General features: G+C 45.0%; 2 protein-coding genes across 2 annotated transcripts in view; one reads left to right on the top strand and one right to left on the bottom strand.

Annotated features, from left to right (window-relative positions):
• The window catches only part of ST7L (suppression of tumorigenicity 7 like), a 128,578-nt gene that overhangs the window by 107,455 nt on the left and 3,726 nt on the right, over nt 1–17,397 (top strand). The window lies entirely within an intron of this gene.
• CTTNBP2NL (CTTNBP2 N-terminal like) overlaps nt 12,502–17,397 on the bottom strand; it is a 47,314-nt gene continuing 42,418 nt past the window's right edge. The window contains exon 6 of the mRNA XM_010995299.3: nt 12,502–16,635. Coding sequence (XP_010993601.2) covers nt 15,154–16,635 — 1,482 coding nt within the window. The 3' untranslated portion in view covers nt 12,502–15,153. The remainder of the gene's footprint in view (nt 16,636–17,397) is intronic.

The raw sequence follows: 17,397 nt of genomic DNA, 5'->3' as shown, positions 1-17,397 counted from the left end.
CAATATTATGTTAATTTCCAGCATGCAACATAGTTGCTCCTGCTTTCTAAATGATTAATGTTAGCATCATATATCTTTCTTCATTCATTTACTTTTAATATATATGTGTCTTTATATTTAAAATGTATTTCATGTAGACAACATACAACATACATGGGTCTTGTTTTTTGATCCACCCTGACAATCTCTATCTTTTAATTGGTATATTTAGATCATTGTCTTTAAAGTGATTATTGATAAAATTGGATTGATATCTACCATATTTGTTTCTGTTTTCTATTCATTGCCCCTGTTCTTTGTTCCTATTTTTGTCTTTCATTTTTTTTTTTTTTTTGCCTTTTATGGTTTTAATTGAGCATATTATATGATTCTATTTTCTCACCTTAGTATATCAATTATAATGCTTTTAAAACTTTTGTTAGTGGTTGCCCTAGAGTTTGCAATGTACATTTATAACTAATCCAAGTCCATTTTCAAATAACACTATCCTGCTTCACAGGCAGTGTGAGTACCTTCTAATAACAAAAATAATCATAATTCCTCCCTCCTGTTCCTTGTATCAGTGTGTCATTCATTTCTTTTATACATAGATACATGTATACACTTAAGCACACATTACTGAATACATCATTGCTATTATTATTTTGAACAAACTGTTTTCTGTTAGATCAATTAATAGAAGAAATAAAACTTTTTACTTTGCCTTCATCTGTTATTTTTCTGATACAGTCAGATCTCAGTGATATTTCAGGTTTGGTTCTGGGCCGCTGAGATAAAGCAAATGTCACAATGAAGTGAGACACATGAATTTTTTGGTTTCTCAGTGCATATAAAAGTTACGTTTACACTATACTGTAGTCTATTAAATGTACAATAGCATTATGTCTAAAAAGTGCATATCTTAATGAAAAAACATTTTATTGCTAAAAAATCCTAACCATTGTCTGACACTACAGGGTTTCCACAACCTTCAATTTTGTTAAAAATGCAATATCCGGGAAGTATAATAAAGCAAAATGCAATAAAATAGAGTATGCCTGTACTCTTCTTTATATAGATCTAAGTTTCTGACCTATATCATTTTCCTTCTCTGAAGATCTTCTTCTAGTATTTCTTGCAAGGCTGTTCTACTGGCAACAGATTCTCTCAATTTTTGTTTTTCTAAGGAAGTCTTTATTTCTCCTTCACTTAAAAAAAAATTTTTTTCTTGTTTTCTGTTTGGAGGAGGAGGTAATTAGGGGTATTTATTTATTTTTAATGGAGGTGCTGGGGATTAGACCCTGGACTTCATGTGTGCTAAGCACGTGTTCTACCACTGAGCTATACCTCCACCCCCTCCTTCACTTTCGAAGATGATATCACAGGTACATTTAGGTTGGTAGGGTTTTTCTCTCAACACGTGGTAAATATTCTGCTCTACTCTCTTCTTGCTTACATAGTTTCTGAGGAAAAGTCAGATGTAATTTTTATCTTTGCTCTTCTACAGGTAAGGTGTTTTTCCCTCTGGTTTCTTTCAAAATTTTTATCTTTGATTTTCTTCAGTTTGAATAAGATACACGTAGGTGTAATACACAGGCATAACTCCTTATTGTGCTTCACCGCATTGTGCTTTGCAGATGTTGCATTTTTTGCAAATTGAAGGTTTATGGTAACCCTGCATTGTCAGATGATGGTTAGCATTTTTAGGAATAAAATATTTTTATTAAGGTATGTACATTTTCTTAAACATAACATTTTTGCACACTTTATAGGCTACAATATAATATAAACATAGCTTTTATATGTACTGGGAAAGCAAAACATTCATGTGACTCTCTGTTGAGATATTTGCTTTATTGTGGTGGTCTGGAACAAAACCCTCAATATCTCCAAGGTACGCCTGCATAGATATTTTACTGTTTATCCTGTTTAGTGTTCTCTGAGCTTCCTGGATCTGTGGCTTGGTATCTGACATTAATTTGGGGAAATTCTCAGTCATTATTGCTTCAAATATTCTGTTCCTTTCTCTCTTTTCTTTCTGGTATTCCTGTTAAGTATATGTTACACTTTTTGTAGTTTTCCACATTTCTTGGATATTCTTTTCTGTTTTTTTTCTCCATCTTTTTTTTTTTTTTTTTTTTTAGTTTTGGAAATTTCTATTGAGATATCCTTAAGTTCAGAGATTCTTTCCTCAGTTGTGTTGTGTCTACTAATAAGCCCATCAAAGGCATTCTTCATTTCTGTCACAGTGCCTTGATCTCTAATATTTCCTTTTGATTCTTTATTAGAATTTCCAGCTCTCTGCTTACATTACGTTATCTGTTCTTGCATGCCATTTTGTCCATTAGAGTACTTAGTACTTAGTCATAGTTGTTTTAAACTCCTGGTCTGGTACTTCCAGCGTCTCTGCCATATCTGAGTCTCTTTTTGATGCTTTCTGTCTCTTCAAACTGTGTTTTTGTTTACCTTTTAGTATGTCTTGTAATTTTTTCTTGATAGTTGGGCATGATGTACTGGGTAAAAAAGAACTTTGGTAAAGAGGCTTTTAGCAATGTGGTGGTAAGATGTGGAGGGAGAGGAAACATTCGATAGACCAAGATTAGGTCTCAGATTTTTAATAAGCTGTACCTGTTAACTGTGAAATTCCCAAGTGCTTCTCAGAACCACTCTCCACCCCATTGCATGGGAAAGAATGAATAGAGTGAGCCAGAGTTGGGTTCCTCTCTTTTTCCATATGGAAGACTGGAGTGGACAGAGTTGCACATGTCCTTTTCCCCTGTTCAGTTAGGCTCTGAAAAACACCAATAGTTTAGGCTCAAGTGAAACAGTTTCTCCTGAGGGCAGGAGAAACTTGTTAAAAACAGAATGCTCTGAAGGGTGTGGCCAAGATGTTGAAGTCAGAAGACCTGTGCCCCCCTCCTCCATAGGCACGCAACAACTACTTACAGAGCAGCTATCAATGAGAATGACCTGAAGACTAGCAGAAACGATCTTCTACAACCAAAGATATCAAGAAAGTGGGGGAGGGTATAGCTTATTGCTACAGTGCATGCTTAGCATCCACGGGGTCCTGGGTTCAATCCCTAGTACCTCCATATAAATAAATCAACAAATAAATTAAAAAATCTAATTACCTCCACCCCAAAAACAAAACAAACAAACAAACAAAAATAAAGAAAGAACCACCAGAGGATGGGTAGGAGGGGCAGAGACACAGTAGAGTCAAGACCTACGTGCTCCAATAGGCGACCCCCAAATGGGAAGATAATGACAATTGCTGAGATTCTCTCCAAGGAACAAGGGGTCCAAGCACCATATCCGGTCTCCCGCCCAGGGGTCCTGCACTGGGAACACAAGCCCCAAGAAAGGTTGGCTTTAAAGGCAGTGGGGCTTGCTTTTCGGAGAGCCAGAGGGCAGTAGGAAACAGAATTCACTCTTAAAGGGCATACAGAACATCTCACATGCTCCAAGACACAGGGCAGAAGCAATAATTTGAAAGGAGCCTGGGTCAGACACACTTGCTAATCTTGAAGAGCCTCCTGGAGAGGCAGGAGGCAACTGGGGCTCACTCTGGGGACAAAGATACTGGTGGCAGCCATTTTGGGGAGCTCATTCCATTACAAGGACACTGTGCTAGCAAACACCATTCTCGAATCCTCCCTTTAGCTAATGAATACAGGAACCTGATGCCCAGCAGTCTGTTGGCTCCAGCCCTGGGGAGTCCCAGGACAATCAACTAGCTGGGTGGTGCAGCCCGACCCACAAGCAGGCTGGCTGTCCTAGGCCCCCCCTGAACCTGCAGCCACCCCAGGATGCAGCTACACCCACCAGAGGAGTCAGGACACTGTCCCACCCACCAGTGAGCTGGCACTAGCCATGGGACCCCTGAGACCTTGCAGCCAGCTCTTGGCACCTGGCCCTGCCCATCAGCAGGCTGACACCAATTCTGAGACCCAGCTTTACCCACCAGTGGGCTGACCCTAGCCCTAGGACCCCCTGGGCCTCCACAGCCAGCCACCTTGTGAACTGGCCCTGCCACCAGTGGGCCTGTACCAGGACTGGGACTCCCCAGGCCATGCAGCTAGCTGGGCTAGGACCCAGCCCTGACCACCAGCAGCCAGAATCCTCTGCACTAGGCAGAGCCTGACAATCAGCCGGGCCAGGATCCAGCCATGCCTACCAGCACACTCATAGTAGTCAGCGCACCACAACAGAAGGAGCCAAGAAGCTCACACAGAGGGCACCCCTAGGGCATATAGCTCTGCAGGCCAGAAGGGAGTGGCATGCTATGTTTAAAGTGCCTGATGAAAGGGAGAAAACTATAACCAAGAATACTCTACCAAGCAAGGCTATTCAGCTTTGAAGGAGTGAGCATCTAAATGTAAGACTGGAAACCATGAAACTCCCCCCAAAAACATAGGGAGAACACTCTTTGACACAAATTACTCTTTGACACAAATTGTAGCACTATTTCTTTGTATCTTTCTCCTAAGACACAGGAAAGAAAAGCAAAAAAACCCAAACAGGTCCTAATTAAATTTAAAAGCTTTTGCACAGCAAAAGAAACCATCAACAAAACAAAAAGACAACCTACTGAATGGGAGAAGATATTCACAAATATGACCGTTAAGGGGTTAATACCTAATATATTTAAACAGCTGATACAGCTCAAAATGAAAAAAACAAACAACCTGATTTAAAAAATGGGCGGAAGACCTAAATAGACATATTTCCAAAGAAGACATATCGATGGCCAACAGGCGCAGGAAAAGATGCTCAACATTGTTAATCCTCAGAGAAATGCAAAACAAAACCACAATAGGCCATCACCTCAAACATGTCAGAATGGCTACCGCCAAAAAACCCATAAATAGCAAATGTTGGTGAGGATGTGGAGAGAAGGGAACCCTTGTACACTGTTGTTGGGAATGTAAATTGGTGCAGCCGCTATGGAAAACAGTGTGGAGGTTTCTCAAAAAAACTAAAAATAGAACTACCTTACAATCTAACCAGTTCCACTCCTGGGTATTTATCCAAAACAAACAAAACAAAACCAAAAACACTAACTCGAAAAGATACACGCATCTTTATATTCATTGCAGCACTACTTACAATAGCCAAATATGGTATGATAGCACTTATATGTGGAATCTAAAACCAAAACAAATGAACAACCGTAACAAAACAGAAACAGAGTCATAGATACAGAGAACAAATGAGTGGTTGCCAGGGAGGGATAGGAGTGGGGTGATGAGAGAAATAGGTGAGGAAGATTAAGAGGCACCAACTTCCAGTTACAAAATAAACAAGTGTGGGATGAAATGCACAGTGCTGGGAATATAGTCAGTGATTATGTGATGTCTTTTTATGGTGACAGATGGTAACCAGTCTTATTGTGGTGATCATTTTGAAATGCATAGAAATATCAAATCACTATGTTGTGCACCAGGAACTAAGTGTTGTCAGTCGATTATACTTCAAAAACAAACAAACTCATAGAAAAAGAGACCAAATTTGTGGTTATCAGAGGTGGCGGTGGTGGAGGGGGATTAAAGGAAGGTGGACAAGGTACAAACTTCCAGTTATAAGATAACTAAATACTAGGGATGCAGTGTACAACATGATAAGTTAACACTGCTGTATGTTGTATATGAAAGTTAAGAGTAAATATTAAGAGTTCTCATCACAAGAAAAAAACTTTTTTTCTATTTAATTTTGTGTCTATATGAGCTGATGGAAGTTCATTAAATTTACTGTGGTATTCATTTAATGATGTATATAAGTCAAATCATTATGCTGTACAACTTAAACTTACATAGTGCTGTATGTCAATTATATCTCAATAAAACTGGAAGGAAAAACCACAGGCAAGACCCCAAGATACTCTGGTGTATTTCAGAATGGTTACTTTCCCCCTAACTGTGATGGAACCATGGGAAGATTTTTCTTCAGTGTTCACTGTGAGGACCTGGTGGAGCTCCTAAAAATAAAACTCACACCAGGACCACTAGCAGAAACTCCACTATACATGAAAGTGACTGCAAACCACTTAAATGTATTTTACTCAAAAACAGTCCCTTACTCAACTCACCATTATCTGAATTCCCAAAATGCTGTGGCCAACATGGGGGAGAGTGGGATAGAGATGCCAGAGTGAAAAGAGACAGCAGTCTAAACTGATTACAGTCAAAATATCTTACTTTTGCAAGTTTTAAAAAATGTATGACCATATGAACACATTGCTTGGGCTCGTCAGGTTTGAAAGGGCTGTGCCAGTGACGGTCCTTGAAGGTAAAACTTCGTGGTAAATCTGCCTCTGCTCATGATGCCTCTTCAATTCAGGCTCCCAGTGGCCCACCCGGGTAGACCTTGCCCTTTCCTGAGCCTGTTAACTTCTCCAGATCCATACTCCCACCCAGACCGCTCACCATGCCGAGCTTGCGCACTGCGTGTGTTATTCCAATTACCTGGAATACCCTTCATCACCTTCTGCTCCTGGGAGCATCTACCCTTCCTTCAAGACCAGGACAAGTATCATTTCCTCTATGAGACCATTCCTGACTCCACTGGGGATTAACTGTGCCTCCACAGCACATATATATTTACTATAGTCCACATAATACCGTGTTTCATAGTGTCTCTTCCACCGGCATTTAAAGCCCTGAAGCCCCTTTATTTCCGATCCCAGTGCCTCAGTCAGTAAGTGGCAGCTAGTAGGAGCTACTGTATGGATGTTCGAATGAATGAACTCCCTTTGTTCTCCCACGGAGTGCTGGCTCTTGCTCACTTACTTGGCTTATTAAGGATTTTGTTTTTGTTTTTTTCCAGCATCAGCAGTATAGGAGGAGCAAGATGCTTTGGAAGCATAGTTAAATGGACGAATGAATATAAAATAAACGTTGGTAGAGTCATCCCGATCCCTGTGTAACAAACAGTTATGGATCACCTGTGTTGGCCGGTCACTGTTCCAGGAGCTAAATAACACTAATAGCCCTCACTTGCTGAGTGCTTATTTACGCCCTAACTGGTTTGGAGTCTTAGATTTGCTCATTGCAGGCTCCCAATAACCCTGGGAGGCGGTTTCTGTTCTTCTCTTCCCTTTGCCAGCAGAGGCTGCCATCCGTGCCTGAGGCAGGGACTGTGGCTGTGCCTCGGACTTCGCCGCCAGGGAGGCGGCCGAGAGCGGACCTGGAGAGGGGACGCATCCCTGCGCACGCCCGCGAATCAGCAGTAGGTCCCTCCCCGACTGCAGACCGTCCTTTCCCAGGGAGGTGGGTGTGAGGCCAGACCTCGGTGCACGAAGAATCACAGCGACGGGAACACCAGGGGGCGCAAGCAACTCAGCTTTATGACCACGGGCGCTGCCCTGCGGGGGAAGCTCACAGCTTCCCCCCCTGGACGCGCAGCCCTGGGGCCGCGCTTTCTCCCGCTGCGTCTTTCCACAAAGGGTGCAGTAATCTGCCGACTGCTCACCATGTGCCAGGCCTTTGCCTGCTTTATCTCATTTAACTCTCAGAAAGCCCTAAGAAGGAGGGTCTTGTGTTTTCATTACCCTGATGCTGAAATGAAGGCTAGCGAGGTTGACTGTCCAAGGTTACACAGAGAGAAGCAAAGTCCCTGTTTCGAACAACTTTTCTTGCTCCTCCTTTTGCATCTCGGTGTCCCCCATACATAGAGAACACACATACCCCTATCAACGCAAGCCAATATCCTTCTCCCTTCTGTTGATTTAAATCCGGTGTCTCTAGAACCACAGATTTCCCTGCTCTGCTAAACTCTCAGGCCATCGAGGCCCCGTCACGCACTGTGGCACCTGCTGCATCAAGCCCAGCACTGCCCTGAGACGCCACATCTGCAAGGCTTGTGCCCCGTCAGAGTGTGAATTCCAGCCTTCAGCATTAGGCCTCACACAGAGTCAGTGCTTAATAAACGTACACTGAATAAGTGACAGGAAGGCACAGCAAATGGCGCGCGCACGTGGGTGTGTGGGGGTGTGTGTCCTCCTCCTTATAGCCCAGGGCCTGCACAGAGCCAGCAACAACCAACACCCGCCGGAAGTATGTGAAAGAGGATCTAACAGTTTAACATTTCTGTTTTGTTCTACCTCCTTTCTGTTTGTATCCAGCTGGGGCGGCAACCTCCCAGAAGGTAAGGATGAGGAATGTGGGCGTGTGTGGGGGAGGGGTATTGGGGAATGGAGGAGGCACAGGGCAGGGAGCAGAGCTTTCCCATGGCGAGAATAAGGCTCACATAGAGAATGAGGGAGAGAGAAAGATGCCAAGATCTGAGTTAGAGCAGAAGGAAAACGAGCCCTGAATAGGAGCCTTGTGTGTGGCCCTGTGGTGCTGACTCACCCAGACTCAGGAGAGGAAAACACACTAGGGATGAAGAAGGGGCCTGTATGCTGTGGCCACCACCCTCCCACCCTGAGGACACCCTGTCTGCTCTGAGGCCCGAATGGCCCTGAAAGGCTTTGATTTGGGTTGGGTGGGCTAGGGGAGCTGGGGGAAGTAGGGGTGGGCACCACAGAGAAGGGAGATGGGTAAGCCTTTTGAGAAAGCAGAAGACCCTTCCTGGGAGAGCTGTGGGTTTGAGTTCAGGTGGGGAAGGAGGAGCAGGGTGAGGAGGTGGCTCTCCCCACCTTCCCGCATTCAGCTGCCCCTTCCCCACGGGCAGGTGAGGCAGGTCAGACGCACAAGCAGGGAGGGGATAGATGCTCAGGGTTTCAGTGGCTTCTTGTCCACACCTGAGGAGCAAGACATGCCTATGAGTAAGTGCCTCCCAGAGCTGATGCTACAGATCAAGGCACCATCCTCCCCACTCCCAGCCTCACCATAGCCATCACACTGATTCAGGGACACGACGACAGGATTTTTGTGGCCACCAGTATGGCAGGCAGGCAGGCAGCCCTAGGCCAGCAGGCAGAGGGCAAGGCCTGGGATATGGAGCAGCCCAGGTGAGAAAGATCGAAAGTCAGACTTTGTAGAGAAGCAGGTGAGGGGAGGACAGGGTGCCTGAGGGAGCATCCAGGGCTGGGCTAGGAATTCTGGTCTCAGTTCAGCTCAAGGAGAAGCAGGGGGCTGAAGCAGAAAGAGGGAGCCAGACTGACTTTCAGCCGGGGCCTCTTCTCCGCCCAGCACAAGGCAGCTAGAATCAAGGGCCTTAAAGCTTCCCCCTCACTCTAACCTTTGGTGACTCCACATGTGTAGGCAATTGTGTCCCTCCTTTCTCCTGGCTGATGCCCCCACTCCCTCAGTGTCCTGTTCCTGCCTGAGAGTCTCAAAAGAAAGCCAACGAACCGGTGGATTCACACTTAGGTGTATGACTGACGATAAGCTAATATTTTGAACTCCCCAAATGTATCATTCGTTTTGACTCTAGTATGGCCACTGGAAGGAGAGTGGACTTAAGGCCAAATGACAGTCTGAATCACAGCAGTGCCACTGAGTCTCAGCCCTGCTCCGCTGTAGGACCTTGAGTCATGGGCTGTGTCTCGCTGGGCCTTCATTAGTTGTGTTGATTAAGTGAAGTCACAGATGTGATATACTTGGTGAGAGCTTGACACCAAATAAAATACTTAGAAAATGTGTCTGCCCACCTTTAGAGGATGTAATCATGAGCCGAAGGAACAGGGTCGAGTCTGAGAGACCAAGGTGCAGGAGGCGTACCAGAGAGTACCCTGCGCTCTGCAGGAAGGACGGGACGAGGGGAGGGCCAGGGAGGGGCAGGAAAGATAAACTGCAGCTGTCTCAGCAGAGGGCTCAGCTAGCCCTCAGGGGGTTGGTTGTGAAGCTGGGGTGACCCTCTAGATCTGCGACAAGGGGGCCAGGCCTTTATATTCCATGTCGATCCGTCTTCGGATATGAACTGCCCATGGGCGGAGACGTGACCGTGGTCAAACTGCTTTCTTTCAGTTAAGGCAATTCCCAGAAAGGGCTTATAGCCAACGGCTGTTCCCTGTCAGCAATTCCTGTAGCAAGGGAGAGAAATCCTTCATTCCTGAAGGGGGACCTGAGTGTCTGCCATGCTGAGTGCGTAGGACTCTTGTCATATTAAGGAGGTGACTCCCCAGGGAGAAGGCCAATCTTGTTGCGACACTTCCCAGTAATTCCTCAGAGTGACCACTTCACAGCGGTGTGGGCAGAGCCACGGGACCTTCCCTACAACCCTCCAGCCTGACAGCAGCACAAACACTCCCACTGCTGGGCAAAAAGCAGAAGCTGCTTTCCATCCCTCCCAGGGAATAAGGAGTCACTTGGATGTGTCCCAAGAGGACCCATTTCAATCTTTTCAAAGCTTGATTGTCATTTTTCTTGCTTATAGAGATTTGGACGGTAGGAGTGGACATTTGAGGGTAATGCAGTATTTTGGCAACAAGGTCCTTGCTCAGCCTGCCTTTTGCAGTTCCTAGGGCTTCCCTACTGGTTATTTGAGAACGTTTTACAGAGTGGTGTGGCCTGGGCGCTCCTTCTTACACCAGCCCCAAGCCCCACACTGTCGTCAGTCTTCCTGAAGCAGGACTCAGCTCTTGGGGCCTTCTTGTGCCTGTTTCTGACCTCATCCCAAGACTAGACAAGCCAACTGAAATGCAAGGCAAACACAGGGAGCCAGTGCAGAGCTCCAGGTAAATAATGTTTTGGAGAGAGAAGACACTTGCTTTTTTTTTCTAGTTAACTTTTTCCTGCCCACAAAGAGCTGTTTTGGCCAGTATCACCTTTAATGAACCTCTATTCAGTTCCCTCTTTTAAATTTTGTGTTAAAATTGTGCTCCCCCCAACCAGATGAGATGAGTGAGAACCCCGAGGTTTTCTATAATAGCTACTTTGGTTTCTGTCTCATCTTAAATATCTAAGAAACATGAGTTGCTTGAGGAGAATAAGAAAGATGTTTTTGTTTTTGTTCCATTTACCTGACTTGATAAAGGTCTCTTGGTTTCGTTTAGGCCCGATAATCCACTCCTGGGGGCAGGGATGGTCGAGGTGGTGGAGGAACCGCAGGGTGTCCTGCCGGGTTTAAACCTGCCCCAAGCCACGGGCTGGGCTACGAACCCGCACTTATCCTGAGCCCCACCTTGGCCTAGTGACTCAGAATCTCCAGGGGGAGGGACCTGGATTAGCGTATGAAGTGACTCAGGAGATTCTTATTTGGGAAACAGGTAGTGGAAAGAGCAAAGTACTGGTTTTTAAATCCAGGCCCTGTCACTTAGTAAGGTCGCTAGTTCGAATCTCTGGTCCTCAACGACCTCAGGCGCACACCGGGGACGATGGACCTCACAGCACCCTCCCGAAGATCAGAAAGGCAACGTGTGTGTGAGATCATCGACATGGTGTTTGGAATTTAGATGGGCATTCTTGACTCCGAATATCAGTGACATTCTGGCAAAACAGATTCCAGAGCTTATGACCTCCCCTTAGGTTAGAGACAAATAAGTCCTCGTGAAGGAACAGGTGAGGGCCATAGGGCGGTATTTCTCAAAATGTGACCCTCAGATCAAGTGCGTCAGCTGGCCCACAGGCCCAATTCCCAGGACCCCTCATTTTCAGCAGGAGTCCGAGGCTAGACTTAAGCACAGTACAGTCTGAGAACCACTTCCCCAGTCTCCTTTCTCCTCCTTTGTTTTGAACTGGCCATCGACAGGTGAGCAGGTGAGTGAATAGGCTAAGTTTTCTCAACTAGTTTTACAGCAATTAAATTACAATTACTCCTATGGAACAAACAATGCTCACTGCCTACCTCTGACTCACCATTATGAAAACACATCCTATCTTGAAGAGGAATTTCAAAAGACACTTGAAGCTGTTTCAAGGGCTAGGCACCAGAAGTGCTCTTTATAAACTACATATACAGACACACAAATTGACAAGGCAGCACTGCTGACAGTGAGGCTGTTTTGAGAAAAGGGGTAAAACCTGAGTGTTTTGAAATGATCATTAATTGGCTTAAACGCTCGGAACTTCAGATATGTAAACATCCACACGGTCGGTCTGAGCATCTTTGGCAACATCAAAGGATTTCCAAGTGTACTTCTGTCTGGCTACAGCTTGCATTTGCTGACAGCGTAGCAGCAGCAGCACTGGACTAGGAGACAAGAGATGCTTCAGTCATTTGTAAAAGGAGAGGGCTGGCCAAGATGAGGCACTCAGAGTACATGATACATGGGTGGCTTCAGGGTCTATGGACACCGCGAAGTCACCAACCAAATTTTACATTTAAGTACATATTTTTGGGGATAGAGTCTAGCTGTTCTTAGATTCTCAAAAGGTCCAGAACTCCCAAATGGTTCAAAAATTACAGACTGGAAGAAATTACAGAATTACAGACTATTGTGAAGGCTTCTTTCAGCTCTAAGATTCTAAAGAAAACCACCTCCTTTTGGGGGTCTAACCTGGAAGGGTCACTGACTTCGTTCGGTCTTTTAAAACCAGTGCTCTTGCACACCAATCTGCCCCTCCCCAACAAAACAGGCCCTATTGTGCAACATTCTTCACTGCGTACAAACAAGACTATTTTTTCCCCAGACAGTATGATTTAACTTGTTTTAATGTAGTCTGTGATAAAAATGGATGAAGACTTCTGCACGGTACATCTGACTTTACAAGTGTTAATGACTAGTTAATGCTTGTGTTATGTGTTACACGTCATCATAATCTGTTGACCAAATAACGTAGCTTTCGCAACATGGGTTAAGACCAAAACTGTGAATCATGGAACTTTTACTTAGCACACACACAATCTACAGCAAACTTAAATACTAATCTATAATACCTAACTGGGTTATTGGATCCATTACAGTATTGTGCTTATTCATCTCAGAAGATAGGCAACTAGCAAAAATACACATTTCTTTTGCATTTCCCCACCCCCATATTACACTGTAAAAGAAATACATTATTCAGTGCACTTCCTAAGAAATAAACTTCCTTTTAGTATCTCTCTCTCTATATATCTATGCCAAAACAACAAAAAAAGAGCACAATGCAACTTGTTAAGATTACCATTTAAAGCAAGAGAGGTAATAACACTCTGGGATTATCGCCCCCTTTCCTGTTTAGAAAGTTCAGCTATTTTATCATCAGCACAGTTCATCTGACTACGGACAGGAATAAATGCATGATTGCTTTGGACAGTTTAAGATAACCCCTCCATCATTTAGTAGGCATGCTGGGGCATTAATAGCATTTTAATTTTTTTGATGTGTTGGCTTTAGCCAAACCATAAGCTGTGGAGATACCAATGTACTCCATAGTGACTCACTCCTTGATTTCCATCACCTGCCCTTCCCCCAGCAACTCATATTGGATTAACAGGAAACAGGTTTAAACTATAGCAGGAGGTCGGGGGCTGCTGGATAGATGTTGGCTAGAATGTATGTGAGGACCAAGGCCTCTCCATCCTTGTGGACACAAAGTCATATAACCACCACGTCTGAGCTGGGCTGCAGGCAGTCCTGCTTGGAGGAGGAGGATAGCCATTATTCTATGTGGTTTGTCGGCTGTGTTAGCCAACAATTTGGGAAGTCTGGGGGCATTTGTCCTCACAAACTTGCTGTGATGGAAATGACGGAAGGTTCTAGAATGAAAGAGGTTGCAAGTTGGCAGCCTGTGAGCTAAATCCAGCTGCAGAAGTGTTTGTTCAACCAGAGGTATTGAAGAGTTTTAAAAATCAGTTCTTGGTATCTAAAAATGAGAATGTTTCTTGTGAAAATTTAGATTTTGAGGAAATGCGAGGAGCTGGAAACCCCGGTTGAGCATTCTGGCATGGCGACAAGCCGCTGAGGCCCAGCAGGGGTGGCCTTTTCAACAGGGCTTGGGCGCCTAGGTCTGGGACAACCCCTACTCCTCCCAGCTGTCACACGTCACTGCAGTGAGTGAACTGTGTCACTCATTTCTATGACCAGCTTTGTGACACTGCATTAGTTTGGCCATGTCTTTTTATGATGCTGAAGACCTGATTTCATTTTGAATTTCCCCCTCCCCATGGACAAGACTCCTCCTTTTGACTGACTGGGTCTCAACTACAGCTGGTTGCTTTGGTAGGTAATCTTAACACGCATTTCTGCTCTTCTTTTATGCTGTATTGCAAACTCCAAAGATATAATCACACTAATATTCATGTGTTTAAGTGTGTGTATGTTAAACACGTAATGGGGTGTGTATCTATACAGATATATGTATACTTCCATTTAGGCAAAAGTTAATTTGGTTCCACAGATACAGACACCAAGTGCTGGTAACTTGGAGAAGAGTAACGATTAGCATAAAACCTGTATAATTCTGACTCATAATATTACAAAGACAGTGAATTTTAAGTTATTGCTTTTTGATTACAGACTAAAGATCTCATTCTGTTGCAAACCTTTTACACAGAATGAATAACCATTTCCTATTCAAGTAACAGCAGTCGGAATCAGAAGTTCCTTACACAACAGTAGATGCCTGAAGAAGGAGATGTGATTTCAGTCTATGCAGGAAACTGGGAGCGATGTAAGTTTTCAAAAGTGCAAGAAAATCAGCACCCCAACTGCTTCACGTCCGGGAGGGTTTCTCAAGGGCTCCGTAGAGCTCAGCTCTGTGGCGAGTTCACACCCACCTTCAGGATTCCCATTCTGCTTATGCAGCCTTGTTTCTGAACACAAAGCTTGTATTAAAAACAGTCAGAGAGGATTAAAAGCAGTGTTGGTTTGTAACATTCAGAATTCACAGAGGATCTCATTTTTTTGCAATTAAATGATCCATTTTGTGTTTCTGCTGCAGAATCACATTCATATGGCAGTCTAATTTCAGGCACTTTTAAAACATGTTCATCTGGAATAAAAATCTCCATGAACCACTTCCGCATAATTTAAAATGAATGTTGGGTGATTCTCGTCCCCAAATAGACATCAAATCACCACCTGGTACTCAATTAGCTTTCTCCATCATAACATGATGGTGTCTGGAGCTTAGACATCTTTGAGGTGCCCTTCTAGCTTTAGTACAAAGATGTGAGTCATAAAAACCCAAACTACTCAGTTTCTACTTAAAAAAATAGAAAAAGGTGAAATACACTAAATGTATTACTCAGATGGTTTCAGTCACTAACAAAATAAATAACACGATTTGACTCAACGGTTTGATTCGGAGCTCCTGGATGAAATCTGATGGAATGTCATATGTGGAGACTCCCTCCTCGAGACTAGCTGCTGGTAGGCAGAAGTAGCTCAACGTCCTTGCCGTTGGCTACAACAGCATTAGAAGAGCAGTTGCTGGCAAGGTCTTCTGTGGTGGTCAAAGAGGAGGGCTGGGAATGAGTTTTGGTCAGTGGAGCGGTAGCAGATGGAGAAGGAGTGAGGCCGGGTTTTTTGGGTGGGATGGGTGGAGGGTTTCCTCTCTCAGCTCTGGGGATAGTAGGGGACTTGATCCCCGGAGACAGGGGGCTCAGAGGACTGGACACTTTCCCTGGAGTAGGTGAATGGCTGGTGTCACCTCTTGGGTTGGCAGTGTTGGCCAGATTTCGATAGTCTGTGCCAAAGGGGGAGCTGTTAGGAGAGACAGGCTTGATTGGCCCTTGTTGGTTAGTGAATCTGGAGAGCACCTGAGTGACTGTGTTTCGGGCTAGCTGCTTGGCGGCCGAGTTGTCCATGAGGGTGGGGGACAGATCCCTGGAAGGAGGGCTCTGGAGACCACTAGCTTGCTGGTCCTGATCTGCTTGGGACTGAAATTTGTGCCGAGCGGCATGGAAACGCTGGTTGATCCCTACTTGGTAGGATGACTGGTAGCCAGGGCTGCTAGCTGAGGACCCCAATAAGCGCTTAGTTAGTACTGGAGAGGAGCAAGGAGAGGACGTGAGTGAGGAAGAGGCTGTGCTGCTGGGAGACGGTGAGCTCCCACTGGAAGGCAGGTGACCGGGCGTGGGGCCTGGAACCTCTGTTCCCACAGGACACCCGCCGTTCTCTACTGCCTTCTCTTGGGCCAATCCCGCTGACTTCTCTCGTGGAGGCACTTGGTTTTCCCCACTGCTGCCTGTCATCAACTCCTTGGTGGTCTGCAGCTCTGGGTCAAAATGGCCATTGGTTTTTGCATAAGAGTAAGTAGGAGTGGTGGGACCAGGCAGCCCAGTGGTGGCCACCTTGGCGATGCTGCTCCCGTGGGTTCTTTCTGCCTGAAAACTCTCTGTTTGGCAAAATACAGACACCAGCACGGGAGGTTCAGTTGCTGTGCCTTTAGACACGGTCACCGGTTTCTTCAGTTGCTCACGGGGGCTACTCTGCTGGTGAGAAGCCTCCAGGTCCTTCACTATCCTCTTCAAACTCTCCGTCTCTTCCTTCAGGCTCCTGGTCCGCTTCTCCTCTCGGGTCAGTTTTGCTCTCAGCTGTTCTCTTTCAATGTCGAACTCGGACAACTGCTTTTCCACCTGGGCCTCGGTCTGCAAGCCTCGCTTCCTCTCGGCGGCCAGCTCTTCCTCCAGCCTGCTCGCCCGGCTCCTCTCCTTCTCCAGCCGCAGGCTCAGCTCGCCCGCCTTCTGGCCCTCCTCGGCTGCCTTGCTGGTGGCCTTCTTGCACTCGCGCACCAGCATGGACGACAGCTGCTTGTGGCGGGAGCGCTCCTCCTCCAGCTGGCTGGAGAGCTTCTTCTGCTCTTTCTCAAACTTCTTCACCTGGGACTTTTCAAATTCCAACTAGAAAACAATGCCAGCACATATCTTGATCAGAGTAAGAAAACAAAGAGATGTACTGAAAAGCTGTTTCCAAGTAGTGTCCCGGCACACAGGATCACCACATATGCCCTGTGCTCACATCAAATAGCTCTTAAGTATTAGAACACCTGACATAAAAAGGTGCACGCTATGATCAAACCTTTCTTTGATCATTCAGGAGGCAGTTCTGGTCCTTATATCGTCTCAGGGTTATTTGTGAGAATCTGAATTATCATTGTGTTACAGGTCTGTGGCAAGTTCAGAGGATTAGGACCGATCAAAACAGAAAGCAGAAAGCCATATAAACCAGATTTTGTGAGACTGCTGCTGAAAATGAAATCTTTGAAGCTTCATTAATAATTCTTTCCGGTCTTAAAAACAAACATAAGTAGTTGCATTTGAATCATTCTTCTTGTACAAATGCCATCTATTTTAATTATTATCCCAACCCTATTTAAGGCAGGCAGTGAAAGAGAAAGGAAGGGTTGAAGGAACCCTTTTACTCAGTGTTTTTCAAACTCTAAGGCCCATTAATGGATGGTGAAACCAATTTAGTGAGCCATGATCAGAACTTAAAAAAATGAAATAGAAGAGGAAACATCAGGGTGCATTGTAAGTACTAAGGGTTATGTATGATTTCCTGAGATTTTTGTCTCAGGCATGTGTATATGTGTGTGTATGTACCAGGTTGTGATGTAAAATGTATTTCTTACTGGGAGTCCTAAGTCAAAAAAGTTTGGGAGC

Source organism: Camelus dromedarius, chromosome 9, assembly GCF_036321535.1.
Source record: "Camelus dromedarius isolate mCamDro1 chromosome 9, mCamDro1.pat, whole genome shotgun sequence".
NCBI classification, from domain to species: domain Eukaryota; kingdom Metazoa; phylum Chordata; class Mammalia; order Artiodactyla; family Camelidae; genus Camelus; species Camelus dromedarius.
The sequence above is the reverse complement of the archived record's forward strand: the minus strand, read 5'-3'. Positions and strand labels throughout refer to the sequence as shown.